Raw genomic sequence first — 17,797 nt, 5'->3', positions numbered from 1 at the left:
TTACGCTCAGACCCATTGCTGCTGCCACTGTGCCAGCCCATCTTGCTGGGGGTCTTCCTCTTTCTGACAGTAATCTGGTGCTATTCATCATGCTTTAATTTTCTATATATATATATATATATTCATCTCTATCAGCTAAAAGCTTGTTACATCCCCAATGATACTGGCATGGCACTGTAGGCTAAGCACTGGACTGCTAATCGCAGGGCTGGAGGTTCAAATCCATTAGCTGCTCATCGGAGACCCTATACATAGTTGCTATGAGTTGTAACCATAGTGACAGCATTTAACAACAACATTATTACTAATTTAAGAATCTAGAAAACAAAATGCACAAGTACACAAAACACTACAACCTCAGAAGAATCCACTTAAACAACATTATGCTTTTATAGGAATTACCAAACTGTAACCAGCAAAATAGACTTCTCTCACTGGTAGGCTGCACAGCCCCCCTCCAACACCCTGTTATTTGTAAGGTGTAAAATAGACAACGTATGCATACTTACGATTAACTCATCTTACCGCACCTACTCCTCACTTATCAACCATCTCGCTATTGGATGCTTCATATTTAGAACAAAAGTAAAAAAATCTACCACCTATTGTGTGCATGAGCAACACCATCTGACAGTGACACATGTTGAGGTGTGAGGGCACAGTACTGCCGGTTGTCTTGGTTAGGTGCCCACCTGGTTAGAACATGAGTCTCAGCCATCCAGCAGTTACGTACTGGTGTCATCTGGCCAATATGTAGTCGTTCGATTTCACCTAGCAACGTTGTCTTGGAAAGCTAACCAGGTATGTACGTATATAAAATGGGGCTGCCTGACCGCTAATTTAAAACTATTTTCTATCTATCATGGATCCTGATTCAACACTATAGGATAAGCGCACCTGACTGCCAACTGTCAGGCAGGCATTTCAATCTCACCAGCCACTCCTTGGAAATCTTAGAGTCACTGTGAGTCAGAACCCACCTGAGGGCACGTAGTAACAACAACAACAATCTGTCATGGTAATGCCACACACTATTATGCTGTTGTTCCTCTAGTCAAATGAAATGGACACACACAAACTGTACACAGGCTCAGCCAAGCCGTTAGCTGATGTACTGACGACCTGGTCGTAAATAAACTTGAACCTGGCCAGAGTACCCTCGGCACATGAGTACCTTTAAGGTGGCTGCTATTTTGAAGAAAGTCGTACCACTGGTTCCCTTCTGTGTTAGGGGGAGACACAAGATCATCATCTTCATCTTTCAAGTACTAGGAAAAAGAAGCAAAAGCAAAGAACGGAGCTCCAAAAATCAGTATTTATTACTTTTCTATTTAATAGGCTTTTTTCCCCGCCAGTCTCTGAAAGTACATGACTATTCTAAGTGAAGTGACCAAATGTGCCAAACAGCTTAGCAAAACGGAAACGACTCAAAGACTACGATGTCGTAAATGCAGAGACGATAAAATGGCTCTATACATTTTGTGTTCCATTTTCACAATACATTTTAATCTTAAATATGTAGTTGTTGTTATTAAGTGCCAGGGAGTCAGTTCCAACTGCTAGTGACCCTGTAGAGGGTTTCCGCCGCTGTAAATCTTTGGCGGAAGCAGAAAGCCTCATCTTTCTCCTGAGTACATGGTGGGCTCGAACTGCCGACATTGTGGTTTGCAATCCAGTACTTATCCTACAGAACCAACGCACGCCCTAATCTTAAACACAGGTTAGAAATTGGTGTTACAATTGGTATCAGCTGTTCATACACGCTGCAGCAGTGATTCTCAAAGATGCTTTCAGGAAGCCATGAGTCCAATACAATGTTTCTAAGAATTTATGTTTGTTAACTGCTGTTGAGTTGACCCCAACTTACATCCACTCCATGCACAATGGGACCAGATCATTGTGCACTATAGGGTTTTCACTGGTTGATTTCCAGAAGTAAATCACCAGGCCTTGCTTCCTCGTCTTTTACTCCAGAAGCTCTGCTAAAGTCTGTTCATGGTCACAGCAACACTCAAGTCTCCAGTGACAGGTGACAGCTGCACACGAGGTGCCCTGCCAGGAATCGAACCCAGGTCTCCTGCACAAATGATGGGCTTTCCCTCAGTCACGGAGGCACCACTGCCTCCCAGTTAGAATACCGGCTGTCGTTACTTGCTGTCCAGTGGATTCGGACTCACAGCCCCCCAACCTGTGCAGAGACCTGCTCCAGATGGCTGTCAAGGCTGCGAGCTGCCCAAAGCAGGTTGCCAGGCTTCCGAGGCACCTCTGTGTGGATTCAAACCACCTTTCTTTCATCCAAGAGTTAAGGGCTGAACTGTCTGTGCCACCCACAGAGCCTTTATAATAATGATAAGCTGCCATTCGCCTTTCTGTGGTGTTGAATGTGGCACCAGTGAACAAAAGCACAAGTAGGAAAACCTGCTGGCACCTTGGCAAGAGTCAATACGGCGGCCCCAAACCAAACAGCAGCCTCTGGGCTCCCTTTCAGCACAGACGCTCAGTGTCGCTTATGTTTGGTGACGCTATTCAAAGGGTCCAATCCCAGTCCTCAAGGAGCAATGTTCTGAATACTCTCTCTGCTAGCAATAGGAAACAAACACAAAGCACCTGTAGCGCACGTCACAGAAGGATGGTCCGTCTGAGGAAATGCTTTCACGAAATGGATCCAGTTGCGAGTTACACTAGGTATTCTATTAGGTTTACGTGGAAGACAAACAATCATCATTTATTTATACTGGGAAGGCACTGTCTCGAAAATGAACACAGTGAGTCTGCTGCTACTTTAGGTGAAACAAACGACAGTTTGAGTGTTGCCGGCGAGAAGATGTACACTTGTGCTTGCCACTGTGTGCTGACCGCTTCCCAGCGCCTGGAAGACTCTCATTGAGTACAGGAAAAAGGACTTCAGGAGACTGATGGAAAGAGGGAACCGTATGTTCCGAATAATCAGTGCCTGACATTACAAAATGATACCTGGTGTCAAAGATCCAGTGCAAGGGCAGGGGAGACTAGCAGGTTTCAACAGCAAATGAAAGTTTACTGATGTTTTGTTGTTGTCGTTAGGTGCCGTTCAGTCTGACTCATACCGACCTTATGCACAACAGAAAGACCCTGTGCCATCCTCACAGTTGTTGTTACGCTCAGACCCATTGCTGCTGCCACTGTGCCAGTCCATCTTGCTGGGGGTCTTCCTCTTTCTGACAGTAATCTGGTGCTATTCATCATGCTTCAATATTCAATACCCTTGTGCTATCTGAGTGTTCAACTGCTAGTCATAAGTTTTCAGTGGTTAAACATTCAGAAGTAGTCCATCTCTCCTTCTTCCTAGGCTGTCTTTGTCTGGGAAGCTCATCTGAAATCTGTCAACTGTGCGTGACCCTGCTGGTATTTAAAATATCTGTGGCATAGCTTCCAGCATCACAGCAACATGCAAGCCACGACAGTATGACAAACTGACAGACACGAGGCTGGATAGTTTTAGATGCCACAATACAACGAACCTGTGCTAACTGCAGGTTGGTGGTTCAAACCTACCAGCTGCTCCTTGGAAACCCTATACAAGGTCACTATGAGTTGGAACCAACTCGATGGCACTTAATTACTTATCAAAATTTGGTGTAGTATAAAAAAATCACTATAATCTCAGAAAAAGCTATTCAAATAACCAAAAGAATATATTACAAGGTACAGAAACATGAGAGATCTAACTGTTTTCTATGAAGTTGGGCACCAAAGATATTTCCAACAACATAAAACAGTGCCACTCTTCACTAGGTTTATTTTTAAAGGGGGTTGAAAAATACAGTATTTTTCACTGACAATACTTACATTTGTATATAATACTAAGTGGGTTATTTTGCTTTTTCCATGAAGTAAGAATTATCTTTACAGTCTTAACCAGATCCCTAATAATCTCTATCATTGATAGGTATAACCCACACAAACAAAAGATCTCTGATATCTTTCATGAATTTCAGAAATGTGAAAGGGTTCTGAGAACGAACAGTTAAAAAACTTCTGCTCTTATTTTATTGAGAGGGCAGGGCGGTTACATAATCTAGCATTGTAAACTTTCCATGAACGTTGGATAATCCAAAACCCATCCTGCTGAAGTGTAAAAATACATTCTTAAAAATCAAACTAAGAGCAATTAACTAAGCTCTGATCAGAGCACCTACCTGCCCAACTTTTTCAACATGGAAGTATCTGCCTTTCCGATTATACAGGTCGGGAGCCTAGAAAGGATGAGGGCAGTTTAATTCTTAAGTCAGCTCACAAAAGGAAAAAATAAAATCTTAAAATTTAAACCAAAAACTTTATGAATTTGAAAGCACACAAGTAGATGTTCAGGTAACAGCCTGGATACTTAATAAACAAATGCTGACCTAAATGGAACTGCCAAGACCTTCTCCTAAACTGGATTAACTTTGATTACTTCTTACCATTACCCAAGTTTATCACATTAACAAAGCCCAGTTTAACCTACCTCGTTGAAATGTTCAGTAAGAAAATCAGCAACAAATGTGATATCTTTCTGGGTCATCTGTCCAAAGCAAAAAGAAACTAATCAAGGAAAAAGAAAACTTCCCAATTAAAGAAGGTAATATTAAGTAAATAATAAATATGACTTTACTACCCACAAAAAGCCACAGGAAAACAGGCAAAGTTCTTCCCAAGACATATCAGTAAAACTCCAGGAGATTATGTAACTGTGAAAACGACGAAATCCTCGGGCTCTGAGAAACATGTAATTAAACATTTGAAACCCCCATTTCCAATCTGCTACTCCAACAACTACAGAACTCCTGGCCTAAGGCTGCTCACTGAATGTTTGACATCTTGTGCTAAAACCACGTCCCTTCTTAGGGAGAGGGAGACTGTAAACCCACCTAAGCCTTAGCCTCAGTCTAGGGTTACAACTCAACAGCATTCTGTGCTGCTGTGTTAGCCTCTACTTCTTGAACTGACGCTGCCTGACTGCCACCTCACCGTCAACCCTCAATAAATACTGCACCTTAGGCTCCCCTCCTCCTTACAAGGAACACGTCTGACCTTCCACGACAAAGTTAACGGTTATGTCAGAAAAACAGCTAATAGTGAAACTTTTCCAATCAGTCTTTCCGTTCAACAGTCTCTTCACAACCTTTACTTAGTCTAAGAGACGTCCCTTGCTCATCCAGTCTATTGAATGTTATTTATCTCAGGCTCAAAATTACCAATTCACTCGAATCAGCTGATTTGGGCAGGGTCATAAAGAACCGACCACAGAAATCCAGGGGGAATTCTGCCCTGTTGAGCAATCTTCCTGGAGGTTACTCCACTTCCACTAGTCACAGTCCTTATGGTCCCAAAAAAGCTACTGCTTACCAGACACAGCCTAGATACTGATAGCTAAGTACTAGATTTTCAAGGAAAATGAGAACGCTTTTAAGATTTAAGACAGAGAAACAAAATGATCCTACATTAGATCATAAAGCCTTGTACAAATATGAAAATTAAACATAAATATGCCATAATAAAAAAATTCTGTGAGATGGGAAAAGAGATGCAAAAGCCCATACAAATCTTGTTTTAACCTTCTTTACTATTTCAAAATAAATATTACCTTATTCAACTCAGGAAGCACGTGGTCTTCTGTCATTCTCAGCATTGCTGAAAATTAAAGTTAAGATTATATTTAAAGGAAGATTACAAACCTCACTTTAATTCTAGACATATTTCAAAAACTACATGTGTTTCACTCAGGCCTAAAGCAATTTGTAAGATGTTTCTTGTAGGGTACGATATATACAGTATTATTATATTCACCAAGAAAAAAGTTTTTCTTTTAAAAATCTAAGAGCAAAGAACTTAAATGTGATTTATTTCTCTGGTTCAAAACTTTTGGTCTAAGCAGTCTAAACTATTAATTTTCTCTCTCTCCTTTAACTCAGCCATCGCCACTCCAGAGAAACAACTCTTGGCCTTCTGCCAAAACCACGTGTGCAGATTTTTCCCCCTGAACCACATTCAACACTCAGAAAAGCAGCAGCAAGACATCAAAGGCCGTAGTGCTTTGGCAAATCTGTGGCACAAGGCCTCTTTAAAGTGGTCAAGAGCAAAGACTTCAGTTTGAGGATTAAGGTGCACCTGACCCAAGCCATGGTATTTCCAACCCCTCACATGCATGTGAAAGTTGGACAGTGATTGTGAAGACTAGTGTGAAATTGATACATTTGAATCATGGTGTTGGCAAAGAATATTGACAGCACCATGGATTGCCAGAAGAACAAACAAACCAGTCTTAGAAGAAGAACAATCAGGATGCTCCTCAGAAGCGCGACTGGTGAGACTTCATCTCCCGTACTTTGGACATGTCATCAAAAAGCACATCATGCTTGGTAAAGTGGAGGGTCAGCGGAAAGAGAGGAAGGCCCCAAAACCAAAATGGACTGGCACAGCGAGAGCAACAATGGACTCAAACACATCAACAATTGTGAGGATGGCTGATAAACACTCTGGCTCCCCATTCTGGCTAGTACTGGTATAGTCTGGAGAAGACGCAAAGATTTTAAATATCAACATCTACAGATCTTGTTGTCAGTTGTTTTTAAAAAAATAAAAAAGCAATTATGTTAGACCAACAAATATGGTGCCTGCATTTAGAACATCAGAGCTGAAGCAAAGACATTAGTCTACAGGAATGCTAGCAAACCATAGTTCATTTCCCTTCTATTGCACTGTTTAGAAGTTTCACAAATACGGAATACACTTCACTCACAAATACATTTTACATATATATACATATACACAATGGAGGAAAATGAATGCTGAATTACTTCAAGGATGTTAACAGAGTCATGGTAATCACGGCACAAATGTAACTATACAATTGCATACACTGTGAAGGATAGTAAAGCCTTTACTACTCAGTCCATGAATACTTGTGGACTACCGACTGGAATGCAAACATACTGTGGTGATTCAAAGCAATGTCCCATTCAGTCCGAGTAACCTCCCATCTCCCTACTGCTGCTGCTGTTTTGAGATGGCTCCAACTTGGGCGCTGCTATCCAACACCACAGCTCCACACTGTCCAATATGGTGGCCACTGACCACATGTGACTACTTCAACTGTGGCTCATGTGATTAAGGAGCTGTCATCTTATTTCATTTCAATTGAGGTTTAAATAGCCCCATTTGGTTATCAGTGATCATTCGAGGGGGCTTCAGAAAGTTTGAGGAAAACTCCCATTCTCTTTTATTTGCATTTTCCCACAAGCTTTCTGGAGCCCTCTCGCATTGGAAGCAAAAATCTAGAGACGGAAAGTATAACAAGGTGGTTAAGTTACTTAAGGGCAGAGGCTGTGTCTTAGGAGCTTCCTTTTTCTTTTTGAATCTAACACCTAACAGAGATTAGATATTTACTTTAAGGAGTTACCAAACGTAGAAAATTTTATTTTAAGGAGAAAAACACTAACAATCAGTTGGTACTGGAGACAATACACGGGGTTTCAAAAAATTCCTGGAAAGGTGGAATGAGAAGATTCTGGGAGACCCCTGTACGTAAGTGCTACAAGAACCTTCCGTCGGTCTGTGGGGTGATGGGGATAGCCATGTGGTGCTAACTGCTGAACCGGGTGCCAGGGGCTCGTTCTCCAATCTCTCTACTGTTACAGGTGTTTTTCAAGTGTTACTAGCCTGACTGAAACCATCTAAGATACTACTCTCACAAGTTTTGTACAATGTTCAAATAACACCAGTGCCTGAATCAACTAACTTACCCACATAGAGCCACCGAAAAAATGCTTTGAAGTTTTTCATACTGCTATCGATAACTCTAGAAAGAGAAAAACAACAGAAATCAAAAACAAAACGATTGTGTGAGGTGCCTGTGTCACAGCTGAATGGTCCGGGGTTACAACAACCACCGCTGTGCTATTTTACACAATCCAGATGAAATTTAAGGCCTTGGAGCAGCAGATTTTACAAATCAAACATAATACCTAAGAATACCATTTTAATAGCACAAATCTTGATTCTTTCCCAAAATAAAGGCCAAAGCTCCAATTTTGAATGGCTCTGTCAGCCTTGCCACAAACTGTGTCCTAGTCTTTGCTAGCATCCAGTAAAGTGTAATCTCCTTTCCTAACTTTGCAGATAAAATAAATCAGGAACAAGTTATTTCAGCATTATTCTCAGTGGGGGGGGGGGGCTTATTATTCTAAAACCTTACAATAACCAATGAGATCTCAAAAATGGTCTTTACGAAAATGGACCCAAAAACTTAACTAGGGCTAAGATGGAAGTAAGCTTCATTTTGATGAAACTGTTTCTAAATACTGAGATTGGGTATCACCAATTTTTTATTGAATTTAAGCTCACATCTTGAGGATAATTATCGTAAACAAATACTACATGTCCTTCCCATTCCTAAATCTCAAAACCTTTCCAACATTACATTTCCTACTACTAAGTCCTGGAGACGTCTCTGTCCAGAGCAGTGCAGCTGGAACAAGTACTGTGGCATCTATGTGCAGAGGGAATAGGGTTAATACCCTCTAGCAGAAATGAAGGGGGAGGGGACCACATCAGGCTTGAGAGGGCACAGCTCTTTCAATGCCATGTACATTTCTTCATCATCTTAATACAGCTCTAACAGTCATTTTTTTAAAAACCAGCTTCATTGAGGTATAATTCACATAAAACACATCTATTGTTAAGTGTACACTTTGAAGAATGCTGATCAATTTACATACACTTATAACCACCACCAATCAAGCTATGGAACAGAAAAGACCCTTTATTTCCTTCCCAAACAGCCCCACCCCACCCTAGGGAACTACTCATGTGTTACAGCCCAGCATCAGCGTTCTCACTGCCTCACTCTCTCCATCTGTAACCTGTGGTATTCTAATTACCTCAAGAGTGAGCTGTTATAGAGATACCATCTCCTTCGATTCAGAAAGAGACCACAGAGCACTTACTAGTTTATATTTATTCTCAGCAAATGCAGTGAATGACAACAAAAATCAACATATGAGAAAAGTAATTTCATTTCTCTTCTCGTGTTTTAATTCCGAACACATGTCTATCATCTCTGCCGACCAAAATACAAAAGAACACCCAAACCCAGGTCATCAAGCTGATTCCAAATCAAAGTGACCCTCTAGGACAACGCAGAACTGTGCCATACGGTTTCCACAGATCCAGACATTCAGGACTCATGCAACCAAACCCACTACTGGTGCATCTGACTCTGACTCACAGAGACCCTACAGGGCAGAGAACAGCACCATAGGGTCTCCACAGAAACATGAAACAACCGTGGATAGAGGGGATGTGTGCCAGAAACTCAAAACAGCAAACAGAACAGGAGGAAAGAGATAAAAATCACTTTTACAACTGCCAGGGCCACTGAAGGGAGAGCCAGTGCCTGGTGACACTCAGCAACAGGAGCCAGATGCCCCATAGGGCTCCAGGGGCACTCGACCCATCAGGTTCCAGGTGTCAGTTTGACAGAGACCATTAGGGCGATGAGTGGGGCTGGACACACGAAGATAAAATGAGATCCAAACCCAGAGCAGTCATGTGCTTCCTCCAGAAACATGAAGAACTCCTAGTGTATATTCCAGTCAAAAACACACAAAATGAGCAGAAGGTTCTGCTTTCAGGGATGAGGAAAAAGATGAAGGAATAAGAACAAAGGAGTGCCAGACCCATTAGCAACTCAAAGGCCAGAAAGAGTCAGAAGCTACTCACTGACAATAACAAAGGGCTAGAACACAATGAAGCAATGCTTCCAGTGTTTCCTGAGAAGGAATTTCGCCTTTAGAATCCAGTACCTTACAGAAACCAGCATTCAAGGAAGGGCAGGAGGAAAGAACACAACACAGAAAATGTCTCTTTCTTATCTGCTAAGTTACTGGAAGATGTATTCCAGCAAAATGACTACAGAAACAAAGAAAGAGAGAAGATCCTAAAAATTCAGGCTCTTAACCCATGAAAGCAAAGATGCATTCTGCAGTTCACTGTGGAGGGAGCAGCTCTGGAGCCTGGCAGCCCAGATGAGGCAGGAGGTGATTGGCCAGTACCGTGGAGTCCATCCTGACTCACAGTGGTCCTAGTGGGCAGAGGAGACCTGCCCGATCGAGTTTCCTATGTGGAAATCTTTATGGGAACAGACCTCCAGAGCTTTTCTCCCACAGACCTGGTGGGTTCAAGCTGATGGTGGGTTTGGCCTGCACCTTTGGACTTCTTAGAAGCAGGAGAAGGAAGGCTGAAAAAGAAGGCATCTGTGTTGGAGGTGAATTCCAGGGATGTGATAAAGGCAGACAATGTGAAGAAACAAAGAAAGCCCAGAAAAAACAAACAAATCAAAACTAAACCAACGATTGTCAAGTCTATTCTGACTCATTGTGACCCTATCGGACAAAGTTAGGACAGCTAGATAGGGCTTCTGAGGCTGTCAAGGTTTTTGGATGCAGACTGTCACATCTTTCTCCTGCAGAGCAGCTGGTGAGCTTGAACCGCCAATCTTTCTGTTAGCAGCCGAGTATTTCACTCACAGCACCACCAGGGCTCCCTGAAACCAACTTACTTCTCAGCTTCTGAAAACTGCTGAATGAAAGAACTGGCAGCAGAGCCACATAATTTAGGAATACAGACGTAACCTGTAGAAAAACTGAGCTAAAATGAGTTAAAAGATTCCCTCCCGCGATATGGCAAAAGAGCATACCACTTAACTTCCTAAGGTCTCTGTGTTATCAGCCTGTGTGAAATCACATGAAGTTTAATGAAAATGACAACCTGCTAGGTTCTCAGTGTAGCTGAAAGTGAAGTAGTGTCCGTCAGTGATTTCCAGCATCCCAATACTTACTGAAGAAGTTCGTTTGCCTTGAGTATGAAAGAACCCACCGCAGTAATAGCATCTACAAGGAAGAGACAGCATGTGTCAAATACGTCAACTACAAGGAGTGTATTGTAGTGATGAAGGAAACCACTACCTTCGATGCCTGCCGCATCTAGTCCGAGAGGTTTGTATTTTTGCTTCCATGATGCCATTCCTTTCAGTTCACTCAAATGGTATAAAAGAGACTCTGAGCCACTATCAAAACAGAGCAGACACAAAGGAGGCTCATTACTACCACTGACCTATAAATGTCTACATTTTCTACAGTTTCAGAACACTTGAGAGTAACTTTGACTTTGTTCTATGAAAACCAGTCATTTCCTAATATTATTTCTAAAAATGGTAGTAGAGTCATTTGGTCATGACTACTGAGATTAACATACGACCACAAGACTGAATGTTATAATACAATCCTGGGTCGGAAGCGACTTGACGGCACTAACAACAACAAGACCTATAAAGAAAATTATACATAGTCATGTCGTACGCCTTTCTCCCTTCCTCAAACGCTCCCCGACCTTCACCAGCATTCTTCACTTCAGAGAACTTCCCTGGGTCCCCCAGACAAGATCAGGTTCTTGCTACACCTCCACCCTGTGTGTTTATTAGCACACAACCACAAGACTAAATTTTGCAGTAAGATCTAATTAACACATATAAAGAAAATTATACATAGTCATGGCATTTTAGACAGTCCTATGGTCATCTTGTTCACCTAACGGCTACGTATTTACCACTCAAGAAATCTGTACTAAGTACTGCTACTGTAGGCCAGCATCTGCACTGGTTATCACTGGAGGCTCATGGGGGAGACAGCCCACACAGTATATTGCTCAGGTCACAATCCATGCACATAGGAAACTCACAGGGTGCAGGTCTGGGGGACCAGGAAGCTTCTCTGAAGAATTCAAGTGAAGGTCAGGTGGGGAGAGTTCCAGGAAGGGAGAAAGGTGTACAACAGCCATTTTGGGGAGACAAAATGTCAAATCCGAGAAAGTACAAGGCCAGTTTGGGCAAAGGTGAGCCAGATTATGTTACAGGCAGTGTAAAGGGTGGGGTGTTGGTCCTCAGAGTGGTGGGAAGCCTCTGAAGGCGTGACAGTAGCACGATCTGATCCACTGTGGAGAAAACACTTGGGGGCACAGTGTGGACTGGGGAGATCAGCCAGGAGGCTTGTGCAGTGATCCAGGGAGAGTAGGGACAGTAACAGACACCAGGGACTCAGGGGATTTACAGTCAACACTCAGCATTCATTTGAAAAGCGCTTCACGGAGGCGGCTATGGATGGACAATGACCACAGTGTGAGCTGTGCAGGCCTGGGATGAAGACTCAGCTCTGACGCTAACTGTGGGCTAGCCATATAGCCGCTCTGAACATCAGTTTCTTCCAGCACAAAATGAGGGTCATGATAACCAGTATCTTGCTAAGATATCAAACACACAGACACACACACACACACAATGTGCTTGGTGAACTATAAAATGAAATATAAGAAAAAAAAATGATATATAAGGCTATCAGTTTCACTGTCTCAAAAAAATAGGGATTTTTTTTTTAAATAGGGATATATGCCCTATTTCAAAATAGAACTCATGAGTTTTGGGGAAAGCCATTGGCAAATTATTTATAAACAAGAATTACCATTATTGATTCTATATATTGCATTCCAAGATTTCCCTCAAATGCCAACTGAACCGCAAGGACGGCGGTTCCAACTCACTAGCCGTTCCTCGGAAACCCTGTATAGGGTAGCTATAAGTTGGAACCAACTCGATGACACTTAACAAAAAAAGCATGTCAGATGAAGAAGTGAAGGGTCAGTTGAAAGAAGACTGACGCCAAAACACAACAGGCTTCCCTGGATGTGGGTTCCACAGCGCCCTCGTACCTCTGTAAGTGACTTATCACCAGTTTCTGTATGCTGGAATAGGATGACTCTATAGACTGGCCCAGCTTCTTTAAGCCCTAATTCAGAGAAGAAATTATACTGAGCACACAACTAGAAAACTCCACACCACCCTGACCACCAGAAAATGAAGCCGACGTCCACGACCGTTTACACACTTGCAGCGTACCTTCACAGTCAGCTGGCTCATTAAGAGGGTCTGAAGTTCAACACTGCAAGAGAAGGAAAATATGTCGTCATTTTTCTACTCTGAACTTGACTGCATCATTTAAACTTCTAACTTTCTAAATACAATCAAGAAAGAAAGAAATCATCAACAAAAGTGAAGGCATTTTTTTTTTTTTTGTCATAGGAAGGAATAAACAGAATACAATGAGAGAAAAAGATTCTAGCATAAATGGGTGTATGCCAATGTACCGAATGATAAAATGACATTTCAAACCAGATATGAAAGATGACAAGGAATCATACTGGCCAATTACCTAATATTTAGTGAATATAAAGAAATTAGCCTTCCATGACATATAACTAAATAAATCAAATCATGACATACAACTAAATACATCAAATCTGGAACATGTAAACAGAAAAAAACAACACAAAAAAGCTCTAGAAGAAAAAACAAATACTTTTTCTGTGTTTTTTTCAGATCTTCTAGGAATAACAACAAAAGCAGATACCAAAAAATTACATAGAAAATTTACCTGTTTATATATTTACACATATATATACATTTACACACTTATATATCACTTCATTCTGTGATACAGAACACATTCCTTACGTAGGAACTGTTATGATTGGCAACTAACAATGTATAAAGATAATGCAAATCTCACATACACATGCATACATACATACCTATATTAATGTACAGAAGTTCTAATTTTGTACATATGTCTACGTTCTCATAAATATTAACTGTGTATAGGAAAATCTGGAAAAACAGTCAACAGTTCACAGGAACCACATAATTAATCTATCAGTTTGCTATACTGTGGGGATTTGCATGTTGCTATAATGCTGGAAGCTATACCACTGGTATTCTAATTACCATCAGGGTCACCCATGGTGTGGACAGGTTTCAGCTGAGCTTCCAGACTAAGACAGACTAGGAAGAAGGACAGATGAACTACTTCTGAATGTTTAGCCACTGAAAACCTTATAAATAGCAGAACACTTAAAACAGCACCAAAATATTGAATATTGAAACATGATGAAGACTACCAGAACACTGTTAGACACAGTGCCAGAAGATGAGTCCCTCAGGATGGAAAGCAACTGGGGAAGAGCTGCTTCCCCAAAGTAGAGTTGACTATGATGACGCAGATGGAGTAAAGTATTCAGGACCTTCATTTGCGGATGGGGCAAAACTCAAAATAAGGAGAAACAGTTGTGAACATTCAGTAATAATCGGAACATGTAATCACAAAGTATGAATCTAGGAAAACTGGAAGTTGTCAAAAATGAAATGGAATGCACAAAGATAAATATCCTAGGCTGAAATGGACTGGTACTGCCCATTTTGATCTGTCAATCACATGGTTTACTATGCTGGCAATGACAAACTGAAGAGAAGAACATACCAAGATCTGTCTTAAAGTACAGTGCTGTCTGTGAAGAGAAAATATCCATACGCCTACAAGGAAGACTAGCTAATGCCACTATCATTCAAATTTACACATCAACCACAAAAGCCAGTGATGATGAAACTGAAGCATTTTACAAATGCCTTTAGTCTGAAATTGATCAAACATGAAATCAAGATGTATTGACAACTAGTGACAATTAGAATGCAAAGGATGGAAACAAAGAGGAAGGATCAGTAGTTGGAAAATATGGACTTGATGATAGAAATGCTCCTGGAGATCACATGATAGAATTTTACAAGATCAATAACTTGTTTATTTCAAATACCTTTTTTTTAAAAAAGCATAAAAGACAACTATACACATAAACCTGACCAGATGAATATACAAAAATCAAACTGAACAAAGCAAGTGGACACTGAATGGTTTACAATTAGGAAAGGTGTGCACCAGGGTTGTATTCTTTCACCATACTTATTCAATCTGTATGCTGAGCACATAATCTGAGAAGCTGGATTACATGAAGGAAAACACGGCATCAGGATTGGAGGAAGACTCATTAACAACCTGCAATATGCAGATGATGCAACCTTGCTTGCTGAAAGTGAAGAGGACTTAAAACACTGATGATTATCAAAAACCACAGCTTTCAATTAGGGCTGTGTCTCAATGCAAAGAAAATAGAAATCCTCACTATTGGTCCAGTAAGTATTATCCTGATAAATGAAGAAAAGATTGAAGGTGTCAAAGACTTCATTTTGTTTAGTGCCACCATCAACACTCATGGAAACAAACAGCAGTCAAGCAATCAAATGATGTACTGAATCAGGCAAATCTGCTGTACAAGACCTCTTTTAAAGTGTTTAAGAGGACTTAGGTGTGCCTGACCCAAGCCAAGGTATTTTCAATAACCTAATATGCATGTGAAAGTTGGACAGTGAATAAGTAAGATCATAGAAGAATTGATGCTTTGAGTCATGGTGTTGGAGAAGACTATTAAAAGTACCACGGACTTTCAACCATGTTCCATAGACTCCTGTTGACCTGGAGGTGAGAGAGAGAAGAGGAAGGGCTGGTTGGTTCGAAGTGTGATAAGACCTGAGGACTCCTTAGCCCATGGACAAGGACATAGCCACAGAGTGCTAGAGCTGAAAGTGAAGCATCCAGCTGATGTGAAGTAAGGGGAGATGCACAAGAACACCCAGACTTGCAGATAGTACCCATTTGACCAAGCCTCGATGGCTTCATAATCAGAACTTTTATGGATGTAGTAGCTCAAAATACCAACTGAAAGGGAAGCAGTCTTCACATCAAGGATCAATCCCATCTTCTCTGTGCACAGGGTAGACAGGGACAGGCAACTTAAGACACTGGCTACCTAAAATGAGAGAGTAATAAAGGCACGAAGTGACTGGCTTACAAGTTTTCAAGAGGGAGTTTAAGAGTGCGTAGGAGAAGATAGGTCCCCACTGAATAGTTTTCATTTAGTCTAGACAGGTCTGGTGAAAAGAGATGGGGAAAAGATTCTTATGATTCCACAGTGAGTAATTATTATCATGACTAATTGCAACCGTCACAACTGGTAAAGGTAGAAGTTTTATAACAAAAACGAGGGAGTAGTCAATCTTAACAGTCCAGAAACAGAGAACCCTAGGACCATCAAGTGAGAAGAGCACAAGTGGAATGCAGAACCTTATCCAGAGAAGCAGTGACACCAGAGATGGAGGCAGAGATGAGGACATGGAGAGAGGGAGCAGCTGAGGGATCTGGACTCAAGGAAAAAGAGAGACTGAGTGCTGGCGGCCAGGAGGCAAGCTTGCAGAATGTGCCCATTGGATGCTTAAATTATTATATATTCCTGAGTGCTTTTGTGTACAACCCCCCCTCCAAAAAAAAGAAAGAAAAACAGTGGGAATGGAAGCAAATACTGTGGAATGATGATGCATGGAGGAGATTGTAATCATTGCAATGAAACAATGGTTTAAAGCCATGTTCTCCCATGTAAACTATCACTCCATTCACAATAAAATAAATTTTTTTTTTTTTTTTTTTTTTTTAAAGTACCATGGACTGCCAGAACAAATAAATCTAAGCTGGAAGAAGTACGGCCAGAATGTTTCTTAGAAGCCAGGATGGCCAGCCTTCATCTGCCATACTTCGGACATATTATCAGGTGGGATCAGTCCCTGAAGGACATTGTGCTAGGTAAAGTGGAGGGTCAGCAACAAAGAGGAAACCCCCCAACGAGCTGGATTAGCACAGTGGCATCAGCAATGAGCTCAAGCTTAACAATGACTGTGAGGTTGGCACAGGACCAGGCAGTGCTGAGTTCTGTTATGCATCAGATCCCTATGAGTCAGAACCGACTCAACAGCACCTAACAACAATATTGGGTAATTGAATTAATGGGGCTTTTATGGTGGTTTTCGCTGCACACCAAAATTTTCTCTTTTAAAAATGATGAATATGAATTACTTTTGAAATAAAATACTTTCAAAAGAAGACAGAAAAGCAAGAGCACCTGGTAGGAGCTGATTACCTTGCTTTCCCCCATAGCAGCAGGTGCATGAATTCGTCTTGCACCGATGTGGTCGTGTTCTTTTCCTAGACAGACACAACGGCAATGTCAATTTCAGTATGTTACAAGCCTATTTATTCAAAGTTATAGGAACAAGATGAGTGCAGTTATTCTCCTCAACCTCCCCCCAAGTCTATATTTAAATTGACCATCCGAGTATCAGTGATGTGAGGACAGCCCGTCAGCTAGTCCCACAGCTGTCTTCCTGGAGCCCCAGCAGCCCCATCCATCGTGCTGGCCCCACCTCCACTGGGCCAATTGGCAGAGAGCCCTTTTTGGAGAGGTCTCTGAGATTCCGTCTTTTCTCACGGCAGTCTGTATCTGTTGTTGTTGAGCACATACACAGCAAAACATACACCAACCCAACAGTTTGTTTCTACATGTACAAGTCAGTGATACAGATTGTTTGAAGTCAGACTGAGCCATTTGAGAGAAACTATGATATTAGCCCTTGGCCTTTTACAAATCACACCTGACTACCTCCTGCACCTCAGACAGCAAACTACTGCATGTTCTGCAGTCTTTCCGTGGACACTTCGGTTACATTACTTACCTGCACAAATGTGGTGAGCCGGGAATCCATCTGCATCAGTATTTCTTCCCATGCTTCACACATGCATGTGAGTGACAGGTTTATATACTGTTGGTAGAAGAAAAAAAAACATTAAGTTAGAAAATACATTTAAATCAATATGCTAGCTAAGTCACATGTGCTTCTTACTGTTAATTAAGAAGCATGGAAGACAACTGTCTGGCCGACTGATTGGAAAAGATCAATGTTTATGCCCATTCCAAAGAGAGGTGACCCAACGGAATGCGGAAATCATCGGAC

The 17,797-nt window shown here is 41.5% G+C and overlaps 1 protein-coding gene across 1 annotated transcript in view; it reads right to left on the bottom strand.

The window, feature by feature from the left end:
• The window catches only part of ANAPC4 (anaphase promoting complex subunit 4), a 43,436-nt gene that overhangs the window by 7,333 nt on the left and 18,306 nt on the right, over positions 1-17,797 (bottom strand). The window contains exons 10-21 of the mRNA XM_006866301.1: positions 17,519-17,605; positions 16,927-16,991; positions 12,968-13,010; positions 12,781-12,857; positions 10,986-11,086; positions 10,859-10,910; positions 7,764-7,819; positions 5,606-5,652; positions 5,141-5,143; positions 4,487-4,543; positions 4,179-4,235; positions 1,175-1,268 (exon numbers count right to left, since the gene is read on the bottom strand). Of these exons, the coding sequence (XP_006866363.1) occupies positions 1,175-1,268; positions 4,179-4,235; positions 4,487-4,543; positions 5,141-5,143; positions 5,606-5,652; positions 7,764-7,819; positions 10,859-10,910; positions 10,986-11,086; positions 12,781-12,857; positions 12,968-13,010; positions 16,927-16,991; positions 17,519-17,605 (739 nt within the window). The remainder of the gene's footprint in view (positions 1-1,174; positions 1,269-4,178; positions 4,236-4,486; positions 4,544-5,140; positions 5,144-5,605; positions 5,653-7,763; positions 7,820-10,858; positions 10,911-10,985; positions 11,087-12,780; positions 12,858-12,967; positions 13,011-16,926; positions 16,992-17,518; positions 17,606-17,797) is intronic.

Source organism: Chrysochloris asiatica, unplaced genomic scaffold, assembly GCF_000296735.1.
Source record: "Chrysochloris asiatica unplaced genomic scaffold, ChrAsi1.0 scaffold00089, whole genome shotgun sequence".
NCBI lineage: Eukaryota > Metazoa > Chordata > Mammalia > Afrosoricida > Chrysochloridae > Chrysochloris > Chrysochloris asiatica.
This window is presented reverse-complemented; position numbering and strand designations above follow the sequence as displayed.